At 39.3% G+C, this 24,931-nt stretch overlaps 1 protein-coding gene across 2 annotated transcripts in view; it reads right to left on the bottom strand.

Annotated features, from left to right (window-relative positions):
• Positions 1–24,931, bottom strand: part of cdkal1 (CDK5 regulatory subunit associated protein 1-like 1) — a 491,748-nt gene that overhangs the window by 334,238 nt on the left and 132,579 nt on the right. For both annotated transcript variants that reach the window (XM_048183562.1, XM_048183561.1), the window contains exon 5: positions 17,342–17,438. In XM_048183562.1, the coding sequence (XP_048039519.1) occupies positions 17,342–17,438 (97 nt within the window). The remainder of the gene's footprint in view (positions 1–17,341; positions 17,439–24,931) is intronic.

The following is a 24,931-nucleotide window of genomic DNA, read 5'->3' as shown; positions in this document are numbered from 1 at the left end:
CGCGGCATCAGCACCAGTAAGATAATTACTGGTCCCTCTTTTTAATGAAGATGATTATGTGTTGAACGTTTGTGACTTATTTTCAGGTTCATTTGTTTGCGTGTTGGCTTGCTGAAGTGAAACTCTACTCATCTGCAGCAATGCGTGTCACAGTAGCGTTGTCATATCTGGCTATAACATGTTACATAGCCTATAACAAGCTCTCACACGTTTATTTATATATATATATATATATATATATATATATATATATATATATATATATATATATATATATATATATATATATATATACACACACACAATTTTTGGAGGAGTACAATTTATATATGTGGTTTTAAAGGGGACATCGGATGCCAATTTTCCATAGGTTAGTATGATTCATTTGGGTCTTCATGAAAAGTCTATAACATATATTGATTAAAATTTCTTAAAGGGATAGTTCGCCCAAAAATGAAAATTTGATGTTTGCTGACCCCCAGTGCATCCAAGATGTAGGTGACTTTTTTTTCTTCAGTAGAACAGAAATGATGATTTTTAACTGCAACCGTTGCCGTCTGTCAGTCAAATAATGGGAGTGGATGGGAACTCGAACAATCGTCGAAAAAACTTGCATAGACAAATCCAAATTAAACCCTGCGGCTCGTGACGACACATTGATGTCCTAAGACACGAAATGATCGGTTTGTGCGAGAAACCAAACAGTATTTATATCATTTTTTACCTCTAATACACCACTATGTCCAACTGCGTGCAGCACTCGCTTAGTGAGGTCTGATCGTGCTCTGACAACGGCAGTAATGTCTAGCACTCATTGAAATATATGCGCGAGACATCACTGCCGTTGTCAGAGCGCGATCAGACCTCACCAACCGAGTTGACTTTTTTTCTTACTGAAGAAAAAAAGTCACCTACATCTTTGATGCGCTGGGGGTAAGCAGATAAACATCAAATTATCATTTTTGGGTGAACTATCCCTTTAATGGTAGTGTAAAAAAAAACACCCTTTTTTACCTCGTCAAAGCACAGCAAACCGTTTCAGTGCATGTCCCTTTAAAAAAGCTACTGTTCACCCCACCCCTATCTTCTGTGAGCAGGCTGTAAACACTATTTGGCAGGTATTGCACTGAACTCACCATTCTTATTTATGCAGTTATAAATGCTCAAAAACGATTAAAATACATTTGAAAATTACTTGTTAGTCATTAACTAACACTTTTATAAATCTTATTGTAGTGTTACCATGTTATCTTTACATAAAATGTACACAGTTTGTAATAAGACAATCACCTTAATGCATTATTCATTATAAAAGTGCAGTTATGAATTACAGTGAGAAGGTTCTAAATAGAAATGATAACATATGTTTGTTCAACTGTATTATTTTGATAATGAACAAACTGCGATGTCACGTTTGCAGTGCTTTGTTGTGTGTGCGTGAGGCGCCAGTGCGATCAAACAGCAGTCTATGCAAGGGACTTGCCTCATCGTCATGACAACGGTTCATGGCCAGGTCAGATTACATTAGAGTTTGTTGTTGTTTGTTGGAAAATCATACCACACTGCTCAGACATTTCCCCATCCCAACAAACGGTGATTAAACATGTTCAGTCGGGTGAAAACAAACTCACAGGGGTATCACACTAGCTGTGTCTCATTTCGGAGGCTGCGTCCTGATCCAACAGACATGTTTGTTGGCTTTTATCTGTGCGGTGTGAACTGGCCTTTAACTTTAGTAGCATTCGTATAACTAGCTAACTTGCAAAGTTTCATAAAAAAAAAAAAAACTATAACGTTACTCGCGTCTTCTGGAGGTACTGAGCCATCCTTCAAGAACTTTTTAGCAAAACAAACTTTTTAGCGCAGACATAAACGCATATAGGTAGATCCGGGGGCTCATTCCCTTCAAAAACAAAATAAATCCACTGCGTCTTCAGCGGCTCAGATGTCGAGAGTAAAGGACGACTGCTATGTTCATTCTTATATCCAATAACAAAACGCCTCAGTTGCTTAGGAGACATTCTTGTCTACACCTGCGCGGCGTCAAAACAACGACAGACTATTTACTGCTCACTCAGGATGGGTCTATGCTAAAACGGCAGTGTCCATCAAGAGTCGTGGGAGGGACCTGTGCAAATTTACGTCACTTTGCCAAGAATCTGTGATCGGCTTGATCTGACAAAGTTCTTATGATTTGTGGAGATTAAAAAAAAGCTCTGGGTGGATTTTTATCATTATAGGGTGGTTGTGTAGACACACTTCCAACACACATTTATGTCCAAACACCATGTAAAAGTGAATTTTGCATTCGATGTCCCCTTTAACAACCAGATGCATTTACACTTGTCCAGTTTCATTTGGAATGCATCTCAAATCACCTCATGAAGGTATTTAACCCTCTGGAGTCTGAGGCTGATTTGGGGCCTGGAGAAGTTTTGACATGCCCTGACATTTGTGCTTTTTTCAGTTGTTCATAAACATATTAATGGAAAAAGTGTCATTACACTGTATTCAGCACAAACTAGGCTACAATAATATGTGAGGAACATGTATGTACATGTTTGTATTTTTGAAGGAATAACGTTTATGCGTGGTTATTGAAAAAAAAAAAAAAAAAAAACTTAAGTCACTGAAATAAGGCCAAAAAATAATATATATGTGTTCACAAGACTTCTGGGTATTGGAGATTGTAGACTAGAGTTTTTGCTTCAAAATGATGTAAAAATGATCCTGCCTACTCCTTCATATAAAACAATAGAGAGATTTAAATTTTCTAAGACACTTTTTGTCAAGAAACACAGTATGCGTGGAGGCGTGAATCATCATGAATAAAGGGTCATTTACACCTGAGAAGACAAAAGAATCGCATTAAAAAACCTGTAATGACCTGCATATTAATGAGGCCTTTCAGTCAGGAAGGCTGTGAAAAAACCCTCTGTTACCATGTCTCAAGCTCATCATGATGTATATCAAACATACAGAAAAAAACAGCAATACTGTGAAATATTATTACAATTTAAAATAATGGTATTCTATTATATACTAATATCATGTATTTCTGTGATGCAAAGTGTCTGAACAATTATGTTACCTCTATGGCATTTCATATAGCCTTTTAACTTAAAAGCATGCACATTTCGAGAAATATTGATGGATTCTCATATGTTTATGTCAATTTTCTATACAGAGGAGTAATATTTATTCAATATTTATTGTCATCATTATGAGCGCTGGATACTGTATTCAATTCATACTTGTAGCCGGAGGGCACTCTGTGCACATTTAGTCCACAAATGCCTCCTAAAGAAGAATAGGCCATGTGACAATCCAGGAACTAACCGAACTAACAGATGCTTCCAGAGATCTCTAACTATGGCTATGCAAAACAGTTTTGAAGACAATAAATACACGAGTGAGACGATGTATACATGTATTGCCTCAGAATTTGCGTCTGAATAGCGCTGGCTCCGTGGGCGTGGTCGCATTAGCGGATAATGAGCTGAATCACGGGCGTCTGACATGGCTCTGTTTTCATACAGATTACATAAACAGAATATTTGTTTTTGATTTGACTTACACAATTTAAAACCTGACATTTCAACTTTTTTAGACACAAGTCTCATTTTTGTGTCATTACTATTCACTAAGTTAAAGTTCATTTTCTGAGAACTATCAGATTGGACTTCGTTCAGAGGGAGACGAGAGATCACGCATCATGTTAGTTTTCTTTATTTTGCAAAAAGCACAACATTTTGTTTTTACTCTGAGTGTACACAAATAAAAGAAGATATTCAACAGATTAACACTCTGAGGTCTAAGGTATCGCCGGCGATACCACCGCGATTTTATTTCTTACCAGTGTGAAAGAGACTCAAAATACTCCGTCAATGTTGCACATACAATTAAGAGTTATACACCATTTTAATCTGTGGAATATCTTCTTTTATTTGTGTACACTCAGAGTAAAAACAAAATGTTGTGCTTTTTGTAAAATAAATAAAACTAACCTGAAGCGTGATCTGTCAACTCCCTCTGAACGAAGTCCAATCTGATAGTTCTCAGAAAATGAACTGTAACTTAGTGGATACTAATGACACAAAAATGAGACTTATGTCTAAAAAAACCTTGAAATGTCAGGTTTTAAATCGTGTAAGTCAAATTGAAAACAAATATTCTCTGTTTATATAATCTGTATGAAAAGAGAGCCATGTCAGAAATCCGTGATTCAGCTCATTATCCGCTAATGCGGCCACGCCCACAGAGCGAACGCTATTCAGATACAAATTCAGTCAATACATGCATACATCGTCTCAATCGTGCATTTATTGTCTTGAAAAGTGTTTTGAATAGCCATAGTTAGCGATCTCTGGCCTCTGTTAGTTCAGTTCCTGGAGAGTCACATGGCCTGTTCTTCTTTAGATTAATTTGTGGACTAAAGGTGTACAGAGCGCCCTCCGGCTGCAAGTATGAATTGAAAACACAGTATCCAGTGCTCATAGTAATGACAATAAATATTGAATAAATATTACTCCTCTGTATAGAAAATTGACAAACATATGAGAATCCATCAATATGTCTCCAAATGGGCATGCTTTTAAGCTAAAAGCCTATATGAAATGCCACAGAGGTAACAATTGTTCAGACACTTTGCATCACAGAAATACATTATATTTTAAAGAATATGATAGAATACCATTATTTTAAATTGTAATAATATTTCTCAGTATTGCTGTTTTTTCTGTATGTTTGATATACACCATATGATGAGCTTGAGACATGATCACAGAGGGTTTGTTCACAGCCTACCTGACTGAAAGGCCTCATTATTATGCAAGTCATTTCAGGTCATTATTATGTGATTCTTTTGTCTTCTCAGGTGAGAATCACCCATTATTCATGATGATTCATGCCTCCACGCATACTGTGTTTCTTGACAAAATGTGTCTTACAAAATTTAAATCTCTCTATTGGTTTACATGAACAAGCAGGCAGCATAATTTTTTACATCATTCTGAAGCAAAAACACGCACATATATATATATTATTTTGTGTCCTTATTTCAGTGACTTAAGTTTTTTTTTTTTTTTTCAATAACCACGCATAAACGTTATTCCTTTAAACATGTACATACATGTTTCTCACATATTATTGTAGCCTAGTTTGTGCTGAATACAGTGTAATGACACCTTTTCCATTAATATGTTTATGAACAACTGAAAAAAGCACAAATGTCAGGGCATGTTAAAACTTCTCCAGGGCCCCGAAAATCCTCAGACCCCTGAGGGTTAAAATGGTGTATAACTCTTAATTGTATGTGCAACATTGACAGAGTATTTTGAGTCTCTTTCACACTGGTAAGAAAAAAACAGAGGTGGTATTGCCGGCGATACCTCAGACTCCAGAGTGTTAAATGATCGGATTTAAATTAGTCTCGAAAGCAAGACTAACTAAGTATTACTAAATTAGGGCATTTATACCTGGTCTTTTCATGATTGGATAGCTATCCGATCAGAGAAAACGCATGAATTGACCAGGTGTAAAAAGGCCATAAAATCGTAACCACTTAACCCCTTAGCATTCCTGTAAAATTTGCCAAAAACGCCTATAAAAGGCATACCCAAAGTAAACTGCATGCTGTTATTGTACCATTTGGAATTCTTTTTCTAACTTCCCTCGGTGTTTCACTATGGGATATTGCTTTGGGCGTGACCAACTACGGAAGCTCCTTTGACACCACGTCTGTCCTTGACAGACAGGTCGATCTGAGATCAGGCTCAGCCCCACCTATATCACTCAAGTCAACCCCTATCAAGATCATTCACGCTTTTTTCCCATGAGGGACTACAAGCTCTCTCAGCACATTCGACGTCGTTGCTGATTTTGCTAAACTGTTCAACAGGCAGACCATCATTGGATTACGCCACTGAACGCGACATCAGTGGATTGGATTGTGTTGAGTGACATCATAAATTCTGAATAGTGTCCACATCAAGGTGAGCTATTCTGTTCAGACTACCTCGTATTAACTTACGATCTTCAGTGGCGTCAAGCCAACTTCAGGCGTTAAGGCGAGCCGTTGGAAGCGATAACTACCCGACGATTACCTTTTCACTCTTCAGCCATCATGTCGACGGTCATTACCCCTGCCAAAGGGAATGAGTCGAAGAGCAGGGAGGCTGCATCCCGCCCGTGTCCATCGTCATGTGGAGCAACCATCTCGGGCAGGGACCCTCACCCAATGCGCATCATGTGTATGGGTCCAAAACACGGTCAAACGTCGCTTGCGGACCCACAAACATGAGTTCACTGTGCATCAATGCCGGTGAAAATATTAGAGAGAATGCTGAGAGCAGCGGTGGCTAACCAACAAGACCCATGTCTGTCAGGAGCTGCCACAAAATCTTCGGCTACTGAGTATCATACACAAGCTACCACGAGCTGGGTGGACATGATGGAAGCTGAATCCCCAGATATGCCTCCTCTGTTCGAGGGCCTTCTCGTGTAGGAGGAGGAAGAACCGGTTGACGAGGACGCAGAGGGCGATGCTAACTCTGACCTCCTCGACTAAGACATGGATGATGAGGAAGAGGAAAATAATTCTCCATTCTCTATCCCACAGTCTAGACCACCCAGCACGACTGACTCAGCCTCTCAGGCAGACAGTAACCTGCATGAGGTGTGTAAACAAGCCGCGGCGAAACTGGGCCTAGCTTGGCCTGCGGCACAAGATGCGGAAGGAGCAGAGAGAGACCTTTATGATGGAAAAAGGCAGCAGCCTGCTCAACCCACAGCGAGACAACTCCTGCCCGCTGTGCCTGCTTGCATGAAGGAAATGTCTCGCCATTGGTGCAGCCCTTTTAAGAGCAAGCACCCGGCCAAAGGATATTCTTAGCTGGAGATTCAGGGGATGGGAGAGCTGGGGCTGGCCGGACCCCCAGCGAATGAGTCTTCAGTGGCCTATCATCTCCACCCGAATGGGAGCTCTATTTCTGCCTCATCTCAAATTTCATTGCCGAGCAATATGGAACATCCATCTATCAGAGGATGTATAAGTATGCGGCGCAATTGGTGTTCTCGCTGAATACATTGACTTTACTGTCAGCGTATCAAGCAGAGATTTTGGAGGAGATGCGGCAACAGCTTGACACAGGAGTGCTGAACCCAGCACTCTGGGACTAAATACGTGTGGTGAACGATTTAATTCTCTGCTCTTCACGTGGAGTGGTTCAGGGCTGTGGCCGCATGATGGGTCTGGTCCTGTCAGGTGAGCGTCCAATCCAACTAAAGGTCTGTTCGGACCAGCTCTCGAGAAAATGAGAGAAATCAGCACGCTCAGGAAACAAGAGGAGGAAGCTTTTAACCTCTGTTTACCACACAAGCAAACACCCTCTCAGCCAGCGCAACAGGGCTTTGCAGCAGTAGCTGCAGCGAGAGGGAGACAGACGGGGGCTTGAACATGAGACCTGCTCTCAGCGGGCAGCATACTGGCCAACGCCCGCCCCACCCAGAGGAGCGGAAGAAGCAGCGTGCAACCTGACACAAAAAAGTTCCTCTTCACTTCTCTCTCCGACGTCATCAACGCGCGCCCACGAGGGAGAAGTATACAGGTGGACTCTCTCGGCCTTCATACTCAATTGGCGTGCCAATATTAGACCTCTGCGTGTTAAACAAGCACCTACGAAAGTATTCATTCAAAATGATGACACACAAAATGCTTTGTCGATCCATCCGCCAGGGCGCTTGGTTTGTGAACGATCTGTCAGACGTATATTTTCACATAGATGTTTACCCGTCTCAGAAAATATCTCAGGTTTGCATACCGAGACACTACTTACGAGTTTCAAACTATGCCTTTCAGTCTATCTTTAGGGCCGAGAACTTTTACCACATGTGTGGAAGCAGCACTTTTTCCATTGAGAAACAACGGAATAAGAATATTGTCTTACATAGACGATTATCTGATATGCTCCTTGTCAAAGGAGCAAGTGGTCAGAGACACAGACAGGGTGTTAATGCATCTCAGAAGCTTGGGATTCAGAATAAACATGAAAAAGAGCCGCTTAGAGCCCACGCAATGCACAGAATATCTGGGGCTCAGAATAAACTCTCTTATCGAGTCAACCTGACGGAGGGGAGAATCACGTCGTTCACTCAGTGTCTCTCCCGTTTTCAGACAAGGAAAGTTGGATGCTGGGTTTAATGGCGTCAGTGATTTCGGTAGTACATATGGGACTTCTCATGATGAGAGACTTTCAGTGCTGGATCGCGCATTTACGTCTGTGTTACCGATGACATCTCAGTCGACCGGTGAGAATAGCGTGTGTCAGAGCGCTCAGATATTGGAAAAACCCTGCTACTCTCAGAACGGGGATTCCCTTGGAGGCAGTGTCGTCGAGAGTTACTATGATGAAAACAGACAATTCTACAGTGGTTGAGTATATCAACCGGCAGGTTACCATCCTCACTCAGACAGGATAGATCTTTGGGCCTGGCCCGTGAGAGGTGGAATTTGAGTGCAGCAGGTCGGAGTGGTGTGGGCAGAGTCATATTGCCCCTTTCCAGGGCTCAGAGAGGGACATATTATGTTTTCTCCAGGACCTGCTAGATAAATGGAAGGCTTTTTCTTCCCTGAAGGTATATTTAGCAGCTATTTCTGCTTGTCATGTTAGTTTTGGTGACAAGATGGTGGGTCAGCACCCCTTAATAAGTCGTTTTATGAAAGGGCCACACCGTAAGAGGCCAGTGGCCAGGCAGATGGTCCCCTTGTGGGATTTGTCGTTGGTTTTAGATGCCCTTTCTTAACACCCTTTTGAGCAGTTAGAGGGCATTGGGTTGAAGTTTCTCTCTCTTAACCCTCTGGGGTCTGAGGATTTTCGGTGCCCTAGAGAAGTTTTGACATGCCCTGACATTTGTGCTTTTTTAAACATATTAATGGAAAAGTGTCATAACACTGTATTCAGCACAAACTAGGCTACAATAATATGTGAGAAACATGTATGTACATGTTTGTATTTTTGAAGGAATAACGTTTATGCATGGTTATTGAAAAAACAAAAAACTTAAGTCACTGAAATAAGGACAAAAAAATAATATATATGCGTTAACAAGACTTCTGGGTATTGGAGGTTGTAGACTAGAGTTTTTGCTTCAGAATGATGTAAAATTATGCTGCCTACTCGTTCATGTAAAACAATAGAGAGATTTAAATTTTGTAAGACACTTTTTGTCAAGAAACAGTATGCGTGGAGGCGTGAATCATCATGAATAATGGGTGATTCTCACCTGAGAAGACAAAAGAATCACATAATAATGACATGAAATGACTTGCATAATAATGAGCTCTTTCAGTCAGGTAGGCTGTGAAAAAAACCCTCAAGCTCATCATATGTGCATATTAAACATACAGAAAAAAACAGCAATACTGAGAAATATTATTACAATTTAAAATAATGGTATTCTATTATATTCTTTCAAATATAATGTATTTCTGTGATGCAAAGTGTCTGAACAATTATGTTACCTCTGTGGCATTTCATATAGGCTTTTAGCTTAAAAGCATGCACATTTCGAGAAATATTGATGGATTCTCATATGTTTGTCAATTTTCTATACAGAGGAGTAATATTTATTCAATATTTATTGTCATCACTATGAGCGCTGGATACTGTGTTTTCAATTCATACTTGCAGCCGGAGGGCGCTCTGTACACCTTTAGTCCACAAATTTATCTAAAGAAGAACAAGTCATGTGACTCTCCAGGAACTGAACTAACAGAGGCCAGAGATTGCTAACTATGGCTATTCAAAACACTTTTCAAGACAATGAATACACGATTGAGACAATGTATGCATGTATTGACTGAATTTGCCTCTGAATAGCGCTCGCTCCGTGGGCGTGGCCGCATTAGCAGATAATGAGCTGAATCACGGATTTCTGACATGGCTCTCTTTTCATACATATTATATAAACAGAGAATATTTGTTTTTGATTTGACTTACACGATTTAAAACCTGACATTTCAAGTTTTTTTTTTTTTTGACATAAGTCTCATTTTTGTGTCATTAGTATTCACTAAATTACAGTTCATTTTCTGAGAACTAACAGATTGGACTTCATTCAGAGGGAGATGACAGATCATGCTTCAGGTTAGTTTTCTTTATTTTACAAAAAGCACAACATTTTGTTTTTACTCAGTGTACACAAATAAAAAGATATTCAACAGATTAAAATGGTGTATAACTCTTAATTGTATGTGCAACTGAGTATTTTGAGTCTCTTTCAAACTGGTAAGATAAAAAACCCGGTGGTATCGCCGGCGATACCTTAGACCTCAGTGTGTTAAGAGAGCACTGATTGTAGCACTGGTGACTGCTAAGCGTGTGAGTGACTTACAGCCTGTTTTGTTTACAGTTTTCTCCAGGGTTTACAAAGGTTTCTTTTCGCCCTAACTCTGCTTTTGTACCTAAAGTAGTGGACTCTGCTTATACATGTCCAACTACAGAACTTACAGTTTTTCACCCTCCTCCTTTCTATTCTCTGGAGGAGAATGCATTATGTCCAGGACAGACACTTTGTGTATTCGTGGAGAGAACAGCAGGTTACAGAAGGAATGACCAGCTGTTTGTGGCTTGGGCTACTCCTCATAAAGGGAAGCCTTTGTCGTGTCAGTGGCTGTCCCACTGGATTGTAGATGCTTTATATGCTTTAGTATATAAATGTAGAGGATCTCAACCTCCTGAAGGCTTAAGGGCCCACTCCACTAGGGGCATGGCCACATCATGGGCCTTACTTAGTGGAGTTTTGGTTTAGGATATATGTGCGGCGACAAGTTGGGCTACGCCGCACACTTTTGTGCAGTTCTATAGAATAAATGTGTCAGAGCCATCTGTAGCACATGTGGTGCTAGGAGCCAGCGGGTTGGGACCCACATAATCGTTATGTATAGCATATGTTGTGCAATCCGGGAGTGGTCTATATCTCCCATAGTGAAACACAGAGCGAAGTTAGAAAAAGAACAATGGGTTACTTAACGTAATCTCGGGTTCTTTGATAACAGAGTGAGGTATTTTACCAACACTTCCCTCCTTACACAGGAATGGGAAGAAATCTCTCTATAATGATCTCGATAGCGGTCGACCTGGGTGATATAGGTGGGGCAGAGCCTGATCTTAGATCGACCTGTCTGTCAAGGACAGACGTGGTGTCATAGGAGCTTCCGTAATTGGTCACGGCCAAAGCGATATCCCATAGTGAAACACCTCACTCTGTTATCAAAGAACCCATGATTTTGGTCTCTTTTGAAAGGTATGTGTACTGCGGGCGGTACAGTGGAACGCTAACAGGTTAAGGCCTGTTAACACCAGAATGATAACTATAACGATAACTATTTTAGCATTCATACCAACACATGATAAGGTTCTATTTATTATATGCACGTGCTGCAGTTTTGTTGTCTGCTGCTTTAAGTGCTCAAGCTCATTAAAGCAGGATGTATTCTGATCATTTATCAGCTAGAAAAAGTTATCATTATAGTTGTGGTATGGACTCTACTATTTTAAATTTAGAATAATTTTTCAAACAAAATCTTTATCGTTGTAGTTATCCTTGGTGTGAACAGGCCTTAACACTAACACAAACAGACAATCAGAGTGATTCAAACAGTGGAAAGTCCCAGTGCTGTAGGACTTGTGTGAGCACTCTTGGAACGCTGCTTGACCATTCAGATTCCAGGATAGTAACTGTTGTATAGCATATGGACAGATATGAACAGAAGCTTATGTTGGTGGAAAACAAACAAGTGCTCATTTGGAAATTAAGCTTTTACATTATTAATATCATTTGAGCTTTTAATAGCAATTTTATAAGCATTATAGGCAAAATGTGCCCGTGGAGCGTGTTGATGTGAACATCAGATATGTCTGTCGCTGCTGTTTGTGCTCAATCCTCATGATAACTGACTGACAGCAGATTTAAATCAAGCTCCTCTGCATGATGATCCTCTAATCTCTAACATTAGAATGTCACATTGGTAAACGGTGGCAGATTAATCACTGCTTTTAACCATATTCAACTCATTTTAGGGGGATTATGAGGTAATTAAGAAGCTCACTGAAAAAGGGAGAAATATTAGACAGGTAATTGGTTCTTTTAAAGCAAGGAAATTTGACAAATGACTGATGTATGCAGCTGTCTGACCATTATACAAGTGAGTTTGTCATGAGGATGAAGGATGGTGATGATCTACAGTATACTATACAGATAAATTGACTGTTGACCGGTGCAAATAAACGCATAACTGCATGGACATGATTTTAGATGAAATCATTTATGTAAAATGTCATTTCAAGACAACAAAAATATGTCAAAGCAAGACATTAAATTTATACACTTCCATTCACACACCTCTGGTTCACTTTACATAAACCAGCTGACTGAGACAACGCTCAAATATAGTTTAGTGTCACTATACAAGAATATTGCAGTGAAGAATACCATGACTGACCAATCAGGATCAAGTATACCAGACAGACAGGAAGAGAACATCAATCAAATCCTATTCAGCTGATTGCTCCACACAGAACTGACATCTGCAGAATTCTTCAGAAACTCATTTTGCACGTTTTCACTTCAATTTTTACCCCGACACTGCAAAAGTATACGTTCCACATCAGCTGTTTATTCATCTTTTGGTTTCTGTTTTTTATTACTCCAGTAAGTGCCAAATGGAGTGAGAACAAAGATGGACCGTAATGGTGAGAGTTGGCTGGAGTCAGATAATCTTTCCCTCCTCTGCTGAGGTAATTTCTGCATGGAGGCCGTGAGATTATAGAAGCTGATCTACAGTATTAAAGGGCATTCGTATCCATTGTGCGCCGCACCCTGCGGTTAAATGGCCAACCTGAGGCCGCTGCATGCTTTTCTCTAGCCACCGGGGCCATTAATTCAACTGTACTGGGGGCTGAAAGACAGATTGCAGAGCCCGGGCCTCCACTGGCTGCAGTTACATTGCATGAAAAACACTGAAACTGAAATCAATTTTGCCCTAATGGGAGCGCAATTTCAGCCCCTCTCTGGGCAGCGCCTGCTGAACCAACGCGTCCGAGATCAGCTAGGTGAATGCACTTTAGGCCCCAGGCGCAGCAGGACGGTTTCTGAACGCTACACACTCAAGCACCACGTCAAAGAAGGAGAAGAAAGGTAACTTTATTGAGTGGATTCTTTCATGTGCTGGCAGAGATTTTTTGGGAGCGGCAGGAAGTCAGTCTGTTAAGCATTACTGACTCCATCGGCTGTCTCATGCTTTAAATCCAGCCCTGGTCAGAAGAACTTCAAAATCGGATGTGTGATTCCCCACAGTTATTATTTTTAAAGCAAACTATTTGAAAGCAACAAGGGACTAACCGCTTTGAATGTGGATGCCTGTTGTCTAGACAAAACAAAGATGTGCTGAGGCAACGTCATCAATTGCTTCCAGACCTCCGCTCAGCAATACTTGGGATCACAATTCAATATATTCATGGTAGACATTATAATATTCACACCGGTGAACATTAATCGGCATCAAAATCGGTTAGCTCTGGACTGACGCAAGGTGTTGTTTTGAATTTTAGATTTTATTTTGCTAAAATTAAAATAAGCCTAAAAAAAATGTATTAATTTAAAACAAAATTATTAATTTACACACTTGAAAGTATTAGTTGGACTAGTCAACCAGAAACAATGGACACAACAACAACAACATGTATAAAAACATTGTTGCTGATTTCAATCATTATCACAAGCAGGAATTGTTCATTACCACAGGAACCGCAGGTATCGTCCCTCATAACCAGCATAAATATAGGTGTATAGGTATACCCGGTAAAGCCTATTACTGTATAGTGTGGCAGCCTAATGCATAAATTTGAATCTAGATAGCTGTAGTGTTCCCAACTTACCTCACCTTCACTTTACAAAGTGTGGATATTGCATTATGCCACTTTCATAAGCAGCAACATGATCAGCACATTTCTTTATCACCAATGTTAAGAATTTAGGGTGAGCAGCGTCACACTTCTGATATCAACACTCCACTGTCAAAGTATTTGTTTTTCCTGCTCCTCCTTATGAATATATATTACAAAGAATGGTGATTCATATTTTTCCCAGACTTCTATGAACTGGGTATCATCCACTAACAATTTTGAAGAATTTATTAATCTTGGTTAATGTTAATATACAAATATATAATCTCAATATAGAAATGTTGTTCATTTTTATGTTTGTAAACTCAAATAAACAAATAAACATTGCTCATGTTTATTTGTAACACATGAACGTTAAATTAAACAACAAACAAACAAAACGTTGTATCATAAACAATGTAAACTGCTTTTAACGAGTGCTTGTTATTTATAATAACTTATTTTAGTAATGGCCTAAGCCATCATCACTAGTTCTTGCATAATGTTTTCGAATTAGTAAAATGAGTATATGACCATAACACACTCTTGTTTGTGTGATATTGTGTCTGCAGGTACAATTTGGCATGGTGCTCAAATGAAACAGTTCCAGGGTTCGAGAAAAAAAAAGAAAAAAGAAAAAAAAATCAATTAAGGAGCCATTGGCTCCTAAAAGAGAAAAATAGGCACCAGGTTATTATTATTTTTTTTAAGTGCTACAAAAGAATAAACTTTTTTTTTAAATTATTATTTAGTTGTGTTGTCACATCTGCCTTCCTTTCACAACATCAGCATTTTCATCTGCCTTGTGAATGTCCTGGGAACTAAGATTCACTGAATTGCTTTTCCAACTTGAATACAGTCACAAAGAAATGCTCTTTACACGGAATCTGAACCATTGTGTAACAGACAATAATAATGTCAGCTTCACTTGGCAAATGAGTATAGTTTGGCCTCAATATTTCTCAATATCAATATTTCTGACACGTAAAGCTGATCCTCGCTGTTCCTGTGCGTATTTTTTTCTACTGCAACTTTGCTGCACATCTTATTTTATTACGTCAGCACAACAGATGATGTGATGGGCTACTCATCACAGAACCTGCAGGTAAAAAGGCATGCAATTTTTAATCATGTAAAAATTAAAATCAATGTAAAAATAAATAAATATAAATTTATATTGTCGCCAATGGCGACCTCAGCAAATATCACTCGCAAATTAATATTTTTGGTCCCAAATGTGAATGTTTGAGTTGCAGTCTGGAGTGCCGAGTTCTCAAAGACGGGTACTTTGTCGTCTTTGTGATCTGTCATCTCCCTATGAACGAAGCCCAATCTGATAGTTCTCAGAAAATGAACTGTAACTTAGTGAATACTAATCACAAAAAAATTAGACTTATGTCTAAAGAAACATTGAAATGTCAGGTTTTAAATCGTGTAAGTCAAATCGAAAACAAGTATTCTGTGTTTATGTAATCTGTATGAAAAGAGACATGTCAGACGCCCGTGATTCAGCTCATTATCCGCTAATGTGGCCACGCCCACGGAGCAAGCGCTATTCAGACGCAAATTCTGAGGCAACACATGTATTCATCGTCTCAATCGTGTATTTACTGTTTTCAAAAGTGTTTATCTGTATGTTAAAGCCATGGTTAGAGACCTCTGGAAGACATGCCATTAGTTCCTGGAACGTCACATGACTTGTTCTTCTTTAGATTAATTTGTGGACTAAATGTGCACAGAGCGCAAGTATAAATTGAAAACACAGTATCCAGCGTTCATAGTGATGACAATAAATATTAAATAAATATTACTCCTCTGTATAGAAAATTGACATAAACATATGAGAATCCATCAATATTCCTCCAAATGTGCATGCTTTTAAGCTAAAAGCCTATATGAAATGCCATAGAGGTAACATGAATGTTCAGACGCTTTGCATCACAGAAATACATTATATTGTAAAGTATATAATAGAATACCATTATTTTAAATTATTGCTGTTTTTTTCTGTATGTTTGATATACACCATGATGAGATTGAGACATGATCACAGAGGGTTTTTTCACAGACTACCTGACTGAAAGAGCTCATTAATATGCAGGTCATTTCAGGTCTTTATGTGATTCTTTTGTCTTCTCAAGTGTGAATTACAAGATTATTCATGATGATTCACGCCTCCACGCATACTGTGTTTCTTGACAAAAAGTGTCTTACAAAAACTAAATCAATATATTGTTATACATGAAGGAGTAGGCAGGATAATTTTTACATCATTTTAAAGCAAAAAAACTCTAGTCTACAACCTCCAATACCCAGAAGTCTTGTGAACACAAATTTAATATATATTGTTTGGCCTTATTTCAGTGACTTAAGTTTTTTTTTTTTTTTTTTTTTTTTTTCAATAACCACGCATAAACGTTATTCCTTCAAAAACACAAACATGTACATACATGTTCCTCACATATTATGGTATCCTAGTTTATGCTGAATACAGTGTAATGACACTTTTTCCATTAATATGTTTATGAACAAAAGAAAAAAAGCACAAATGTCATGGCATGTCAAAACTTCTCGACGGCCCCAAAAATCCTCAGACCCCAGAGGGTTAACAGCAGAGGAGAACGGCAGCAGATTGAGTCGCAGTTTTAATTCAACAAAGAAAAAAATCTCTCATTAGGATGAAATGCATCTCTCCAGATGTACGCACATTTGAAATGGAGTTCCCACATTTCTTACCTCTGTCTTTATACCAAAGAAAAAAGGTTTGCTTATTTGCTTATCCATGTTTTATTAAAACATGACAAGTTAGGCTCAGGCTGTTCATTATGAATTGTCTCCATCATAAACATGAATCTGGTAATCCCACATGCTATGTCAAACAGCAAACCATAAATAATGTAATTAAATTCAATAAACACGCCTGCTTCTGTAAGCCAGTGGCTTAGCACTAACAGCTGGGTGAGTTAACGGCCAAAAGCTCGAGAGCTCTATTCTCTAGAAAATATAACACACTGATTAGTTCTCCACACATACATCCTGGTCACATCCTGAGAGACTAAACAGCCCAGGCATAATATGCAAAATGGCTGTCCATTTGCATAAGGTGATTTTTCCAACGGTAAGAAAGGTGCAGTCGAGAGCAAACAATCATCGCCCACACGTGTTGACAGATTACAGCTTTAACTAATGCAAATGTGGGCTGAAAACATGGTCACTTCCTGGACTGCACTACTAATTCACCACTTCAACACAGATAATAGGTGGACAGAAAGAAATGATCATTGGCTTGATGAATTGAACTTCAACACGTTTGAACACATAAGATAAAATGGTGAAAGGATCTCAGATAAAATTATCACAGATAAAATGGTGAAAGGATCTCTAGCAGGTGCGTTTACCCCAATGATGCTCAGGTCTTTTAGGTAGTCCATCCTGGGCTGGGCCTGCGGCACACATCCCGCTACAACCACCTTCTTATTCTGCTCCTGAGCTTTCCTGAAATAAAACACAAAAACAAACATCACAATCAACATTAGTTTGATTACATGCACATGGTACTCCAGGTCTGTGTCCAAAGTGCCCCCTATATCCTTAAATAGGGCACTATTTGAGGGGACCACCATTTGTAGTGGTGTCTGAAACCATATTGGACGTTATCGAGTGCACTCATTCAATCCTATAATGCACCACAATAGGGGTGGACCCTGAATAGTCGACGATTCGAAGCTTCGATAGGAGCCTGATTCGACTACCAATCTCACAGTCGAATCTCCGCAGAGGTGTTATGAGACGAGATATGGGGATACTCAATATCTGATTTTACATAGATGTACCGGTTCTCTCCAAATAGGTAACCTATTATGATAATGCTTTAAATAAAAATGTGAAAAGAAAGAAGATTTTAATAAATATTTTTAATGTGCGTGAATAAATCCAACCACCCCTGTGAGTTAAGTTTCACTTCCATGATTCGTGACTGACAGAGGGCATCTTGGCGGCAGGGATTAAATCTTTAACAATGTCTGGGATAAGACAATGTCTGGGATAAGACAATCTAAAGTGTAGCCTAGAATTGGATGCACTTTGAAATGGTAAAAGATTATCTAAAAAAAAAGCGTAAAATGCAAGTTGTGCCAACAGCTCATGTCCTACCACTCGACAACGGCAAACACTGCGGCGCACTTCTGCCAGCCAACGTTAATGAGCTGACGTCTCACCCGTAAAACAGCATTGTAAAAACACAGCGCTCAAGTTAAAAAAAAAAAAAAAGTTCAACTCGCAATTAACAATTTAGCTTTTTTCCCATTCCACTGCCCATTACTTTTTCTTTTTCTTTTTTTTTTTTTTTTCAATGCAATTACGCGTTTCTGAGTGAACAGCCACTTAGACTAGTGATGTGTTCCACTTTCAAAGAGCGTCACACTAGAGTGGTTAATCAGGCATGCCATCATGCGGTCGGATCGTTTTTCTTCTCTTAACAGTTATTATTGCTGTATTGTTAACATGTCTAATTGTAATGTCTGCTTACATTTTGATTAAAAATAGCTATTTCTCTATTTAAAAATTATAAAATTGAGGCAAAATATTAAATTTGAATTAATCTAAAAAAAATTTGCCCAGCCCTACTGTACAGTATTGTGATACTTGAGCTGGTATCGTGTCATAAGATATGTTTGTCGTATAGTGACAAACCTAGTCCTTAGCAACAGTCCCATTGTTTATCGGGTTCAATCTGGAAGCTGCACGAAACAAACTCACGCTCGTATGGCTGTGTTCGAGTCCATGACGTTTCTCCAGAATGTATGGAGCCCTGCAGAACTGAACGGGTTTCAGGAGATCTCCACCGGATATCTCTGGACATCCGCTGGAGCACGGGTCACTGGAGTATGCTTACGCTCAGAGTAGATCTATAGCTCTGATGTGGCAAAAATGGCCCAGACCGCTGCTGTGACAGGCCTGTCCCTTCCGGTGTCACGACAACAGCTCAGACTGAGACTGAGCCCAAGGCTGTTGGGAAGCTCATGCACTCAGCAGACACTGCTAGTTCAGCTAGACAGAAAGGTGTCAGTGGTAAAATAAAACTCACATCTCCACTTATGTTAAACGTGTAAGCTATCATAAAAAAAAACTCCAGACAGGTTTAGTTTGTATTGGTTTGTAGCATTGATCAGCGGTTTGCAGAAGCAGCAATGGCATCGAGCGATTTTTGCAGGTTGTGCAAAAAAAAACATGAAAGTGAGTGGTATTTACACCCACTCGAGCGATTTGTTTGCTAAACTAAAGAAGTCATTCAGCATCGTAGAGAGGTTAAAAGGAATTAGATTGAGGGTCGTGCTTGCCGTCGCTTCTCTATCGTCATCGTGTTGTACCTGACAATAGAGAGCAAGGTGGATAAGCCAGTCTGTGATTGGTTCCCGCAAAAGTGTAACAGAAGCAGTAGAAATGAATGTACGGGTTTCCAGACTGAGTTGCCGGGCGAAATCAAATCGCCAGCAGATCAGGCTGGGTTTACCCAGTCTATTCGATTTACGCATATAAGCAAAATGTTCATATTTAGAAACGAAAATTTTGCAAACAGTATTCCCAGTAATACAGTGTAAAGTACCAGTGCTGTTGGACAGTTGTCATAACTTTTGGAATGCAGACGCAAGTACTAGAAGTGTTCAATAGAAAAATGCAAAAAAATAAATAAAATAAACAACAATCTAAGACACAGAACTGGAGCTCATAACACTGATGACATTTGACTTGACTTCAGTAGCAAGAGAGAAAGACAAAGAAAAAAAGTACATTTAATGACTGAACAGCAGCTGTCTAAAGAGAGAAGCTGTTCCTTAGATGGCAGCAGGTCCATGTACTGTACCAGTCTGTAACGCAAATTAATTATGCAAGACTAAGGGCTGAAAAACAGGTCTTTCAAATTTCTCTCAGATAAAAACAACAAGAACAGACATGAAATATTCAGGTGATGCACCAGTTCTCAAGCAACTGTGCAAAAAGTGCTGTTCAGAACAGCAAGCGCTATGTGTCCTTGACTAAGAAACTGAAGCGTGTTTGGGACTATTTGTTCCGTACAGGACCAGATGCTGCTAGACAGACAGGTTCACACATCCATACCAATGAGTCACAGATCAAGCTGTAAAAACACACAAGCGTGAGATGGTTGGATGACTCAGTTCTCTTCTGAAGGATTGTGTTATGTACTGAAACACACTAATGACAAAAACAGCCATACATGCTGCAAGAAAAACTGCTACTGAGATTTAGGCAAAACTGAGACACTTTCACTTTTAACAAGCACAAACTGAAACTCTTGCAGTATTAGCAGTTATAAACAGATGGCAACCTTAACCAGGTTTGACCAAACAGAAACTGTTCGACAGCAGCATGATTGTTGTGTGTGTAACTGCCATCTCTGTCTTACATCAAAGGATAGTATCACAAATATTATAAAGTTACACTATGTAACTCAGTGGTCTCAAACTGCCGGCCCGCGGGCCATTTACGGCCCGCCCACCCCCTCTACCCGGCCCGCAACTGATCTCAAAAATAAAACATAATCCGGCCCGCTAAATTATTATTATTATTATTATTCTCTAGTTGCTACCTGTCTGATATGCAAAGAAAAAGTCGTCGTTCTAAGGGGCATTCACATATCGCGTCACATAAGCGGCCTTCTCCTTTCCAATGCACTTTCGCTCCAGTGCCGTCTGTCATTGCTATGCAACCATGAGCCGCGCTCTCAATCGCTTCTATTATGAGCGCGCTTGCCTAAATTACAGTAAAAGCACTCGACTTTAAGTCACGAGCGCCAATTTAAACCACCATCACGCGTCCGATGCAGCCATTAAACGTTACCGATGCTCAAACGGCATCTTGGACAAATGTGGCCCAGCTGTGTGAGCAAAAGCGCTGCAGGTGTCTGTCAAGAAACAGAGGAGTGTACAAATGTATTCAGGGATTGTATTTGTTCAGTACAGTGTTGTTCAGTTTAAGATTTTAATGTTATTTAAGCTAACATAAAGTAAGGGAAAATACTTCCCCTAGATGTTAAAAACTAATAATGTATGTAACAATGAGAGATTTTTATTTTTTTTGGCAAAATAAAGTTGATATATAGCTCCAGTTTTTTTGTTCATTTCTGACCCCTCCACGCCACAAGTGTTGCTGGTTTTGTTCCTAAATTACTGATTTTTTATTCCATATATCTTGTTGGATGTGAGAAGTCGCACCAGACTATTTCAATTAATAATATTATATTAGTAATAGTATTATATAATTATATTACACACTGTAACAATCAGAGAGACACTGCTGTTTACATTTAATATGGTAAATAAGATATTTATAGTATAGGTATAAAAATATTTTAGTAGGCCTAATGAAATTTGAAGTACATGAGAAATAATGCAAAGGAAAGTACATTTTCTGAAATGTTGCGCTTTCTTGCGCTTGAAGGATAATATGGCCCTCCTATGAGGTGTCAATCACAGAAACGGCCCCCCGACAATTTGAGTTTTAGACCCCTGATGTAATTTGTGGCCCTCTAGCAGTTAAAAAACAAAACTACATGCATTTTGCAGAAGAACATTGTTTTGGCTTTGCTTCGGCTCTGTGTGACTGTTGGGATGAATATGGTTCTTTCTCATATCTAAAAAAAAAAAAAAAAAGAGAGAGATTATTCTACTGCTCATTAAACATTCACACCATACACATGTCAAAGTAGCCGGAGCAACATTTCTTTATTTACGGATATGACAAGACATGCATGAGCGAGTGACGTATGTAGGCAGTACTTGTAAGTACTTGGCATATGCAAAACCTACAGTGTCAAAAGACATGTCAATTTGATGTGCTTGTTTAATGTACTTGTATTTTAAATCGATAAAAATAACCGCATCGGTGCACCCATGGCTGCTGGTGAATGATGCGCGAGAGATTGCGACGTGACAGAATGCTCGATATCATCAGAGATTGTAATTACAAAGCGCTTAATGTTGTTTGTAAAAAGAGTTGAGCAACATTTGCTTATTAAGGCGTTTGTGGTCGATATAACATTCTGTAATTGTTTGGTGAATGTTACGATGCTGTTGAAGAGAATTTACATTCAGAGTTAAATAAGGCATCTTTACACAGCTGATTTAAGGCCGCTTTTAAAGCGGGACTGTGTCTGCTCATAATTCAGTGTAAAGACGCAATGCCACATAAAAGCAGACCTAAAATACTCCGGGTCTGACCCACCTCAGCCCCTAGTATCAAAGGCGACTCTGATACGGTTCTGGTTCCGTGTAAATAAACGTAAAACATAGCCACCCTAAACTACGTCATTGCCATGACAACCAAAAGCATTCCAGTCAGCTCAGGTGGCACGAGATTCAAAACAAGTCGAAACGTATAGGGCAAATGAAAGAAATGTCTACCAACAAGGGGCAGTGAAGTAAAAGAGTCCTGTACTGACATTGTAAAGCAAACCACCAAAATAACAGCAGAGAATTGCTGTGTGTCAATTGGCAGTCGCCCGTTTGTAATCTTCCTATGAAGAGACTGTCAAATCAATGCGCTGCTACATTTCTCTCAGATAAGGTAAATGCTTAAAACAATCGGCGTCACTGTGATTGTGCATTGTTATATTATATATCAAAAATCATCTCCTTGACATGTACTGTCCTGCCTGACATGTAAACGCTAGCATCATTTGTTTCTGGCTATTTAAAAAAAAAAAAAATGTTCGACCTCTTTTAATCCTGTGGTGATCTACCCGGCAGTAGGAGTAAAATCTTTGCATGGCAGGGTGAGCTGCCGCTCGACCCATCACTGCTAGGGGCAGCTGCCACTCGACCTGCCACGGATATACTAGCGTCACGCCTGCCACAGCTTAAGCGCTGGGTATACTTCGGCTGTCCGCATTCGCGCACCGTGTAGGGCTCGTGGCCGGCCGCACACCCTGTCCGCGTGCAGCCCAAATTTCGAGACCGCGCGGACAGTCCGCGTGCAACAGCGCATGCGCAAGCAGTATAGAAGAGTCCACTAGGTGGTAATACGCACAGTATTGAGCACAGTGTTCAGCCGGCGAAGAAGAGTGTGAAACATGACAATGGACGGCGAACTTGACGAGCGTTTGTGCGAAGAGATTAGAAAGTACCCACATTTGTACAATTCATGTTTGAAAGAGTACAAAGACGTGTTTAGGGCGGCAAATTCATGGAGGGAGATAAGTAAAAATATGGGAAAAGATGAACTACTTTTCTTCTCAGATCATGCCCAGCGAATGTCCCGTTGATGACACGACTCAGTGCTGCCCTCCGATGTCTGGTAGAGCATAGAAAAAAGCTGTACTGCGCATGTGTCGAACGCGGTCATCCACAAGATCTCTGACTGTTTTACAGCTACCAGACACTCTGATTGACACATGAGAGCATACACATTAAAGTTATAAATGTGTATATCAATGTCATATGTAACTTTGAGACGGTCCCTAAATTTGCGAATATTGAACATCCAACGTAAAACCAACTTTGTCCCAGTGTATCAGATTCAGGCAGCTGTAAAACAGTGAGAGATCTTGTGGCAGGCGCGAAGCTAGTAGGAGCCACGAGAAGCGCTCCATTATGGACAAAGAGAGCGAATACAATATAAGTTAAGATGACAAATAGTGCAATCCTGCTCTTATTTATCTATCCGTTGGCTCATGTGCATCAATCGGAGTGTCTGGTAGCTGTAAAACAGTAAGAGATCTTCAGGCAGGTGCGACACTAAGCTGTGGCTGGCACGACTCTAGTAGGAGCCACGAGATGCGCTCCATTATGGAAAAAAAAAAGATCGAATAAAATATTAGTTAAAGGATTAGTCCACTTTTAAATAAAATTTTCCTGATAATTTTGATGAAAACATTCCAGGATTATTCTCCTTATGGTGGACGTCAATGGACCTCCAGATGGTTGAAGGTCAAAATTACAGTTTCAATGCAGCTTCAAAGGGCTTTAAGCCATTCCAGACGAGGAATAAGGGACTTATCTAGCGAAACGATTGGTCATTTTCTAAAAAAAAAAAAATATAACTGTATATGCTTTATAAACACAAATTATCGCATTGCACATGCTTCCACTTTCCGTATTCTTCAAAAAGCTCACGCCGTATGTCCTAGGCCTCCCCTGTTCTACTTATGGAAAAAAACAAAACTGGTGCCAAATGGAAATGGCTGAGATTCACTGGGGGGACTCTATAAGGGAAGAATTTTTTTTTTTTTTTTTTTTCAATGACTTTTCAGATGTATTTAAATATAAATTATTATATAATTCATGTATATTTCATGTATCCTCCACAATATTTTCTTAATTATCAAGCAGACACAGAGTAGAGAGTACTACAGATTCTGACATAATGTTAGTTGCTGCAGTCTATTTACAAAAACCATTAATTATTTTGAATGAATTATTGTTATTTTTTAAAAATCTGTTTGAATAAATGATTCAATGACTCAATTATAAAGATGTCACTTGTTTCATAGATGAATCAACATTTTTGAACAAATCTTTGTAATGAATGATTCAAGGCCATAACCATATCTTGAACGTTTTTTATTTTTTATTTTTAATAAAGCATAAAGAAACAAAACTAATACTATGCTATATCAGATATGTACAATAACAATTGTAGGGAAAAAAAACAACAACATTACGATGTCCAGAAATCAATTTTAATAGTACATTGATAACTCAAGTTTAATGTGATGTCAAGTTAATGTTTCAAAATGCAATATATTGTTAGTTCCGAGATTCTTCAATTTTGTGAATATATAGATCCGCAATAGACATATTTCACTAGTGGTCTAGTGGTAGAATTTTTGTCAACAGTATCAAAGGTTGCGTGTTCTAATCTGCCCTTGCATCATTTTTTTTTTTTTTCTTCCCCTCATTAAAATCAAAGATGTCCATCAATGGTTGTATATCAAGAGCAGGGACACGTTTGTGTGCATTTGTTTTGTGATT

Source organism: Megalobrama amblycephala, linkage group LG3 (genome assembly GCF_018812025.1).
Source record: "Megalobrama amblycephala isolate DHTTF-2021 linkage group LG3, ASM1881202v1, whole genome shotgun sequence".
In the NCBI taxonomy this organism is placed as follows: Eukaryota; Metazoa; Chordata; class Actinopteri; order Cypriniformes; family Xenocyprididae; genus Megalobrama; species Megalobrama amblycephala.
The sequence above is the reverse complement of the archived record's forward strand: the minus strand, read 5'-3'. Positions and strand labels throughout refer to the sequence as shown.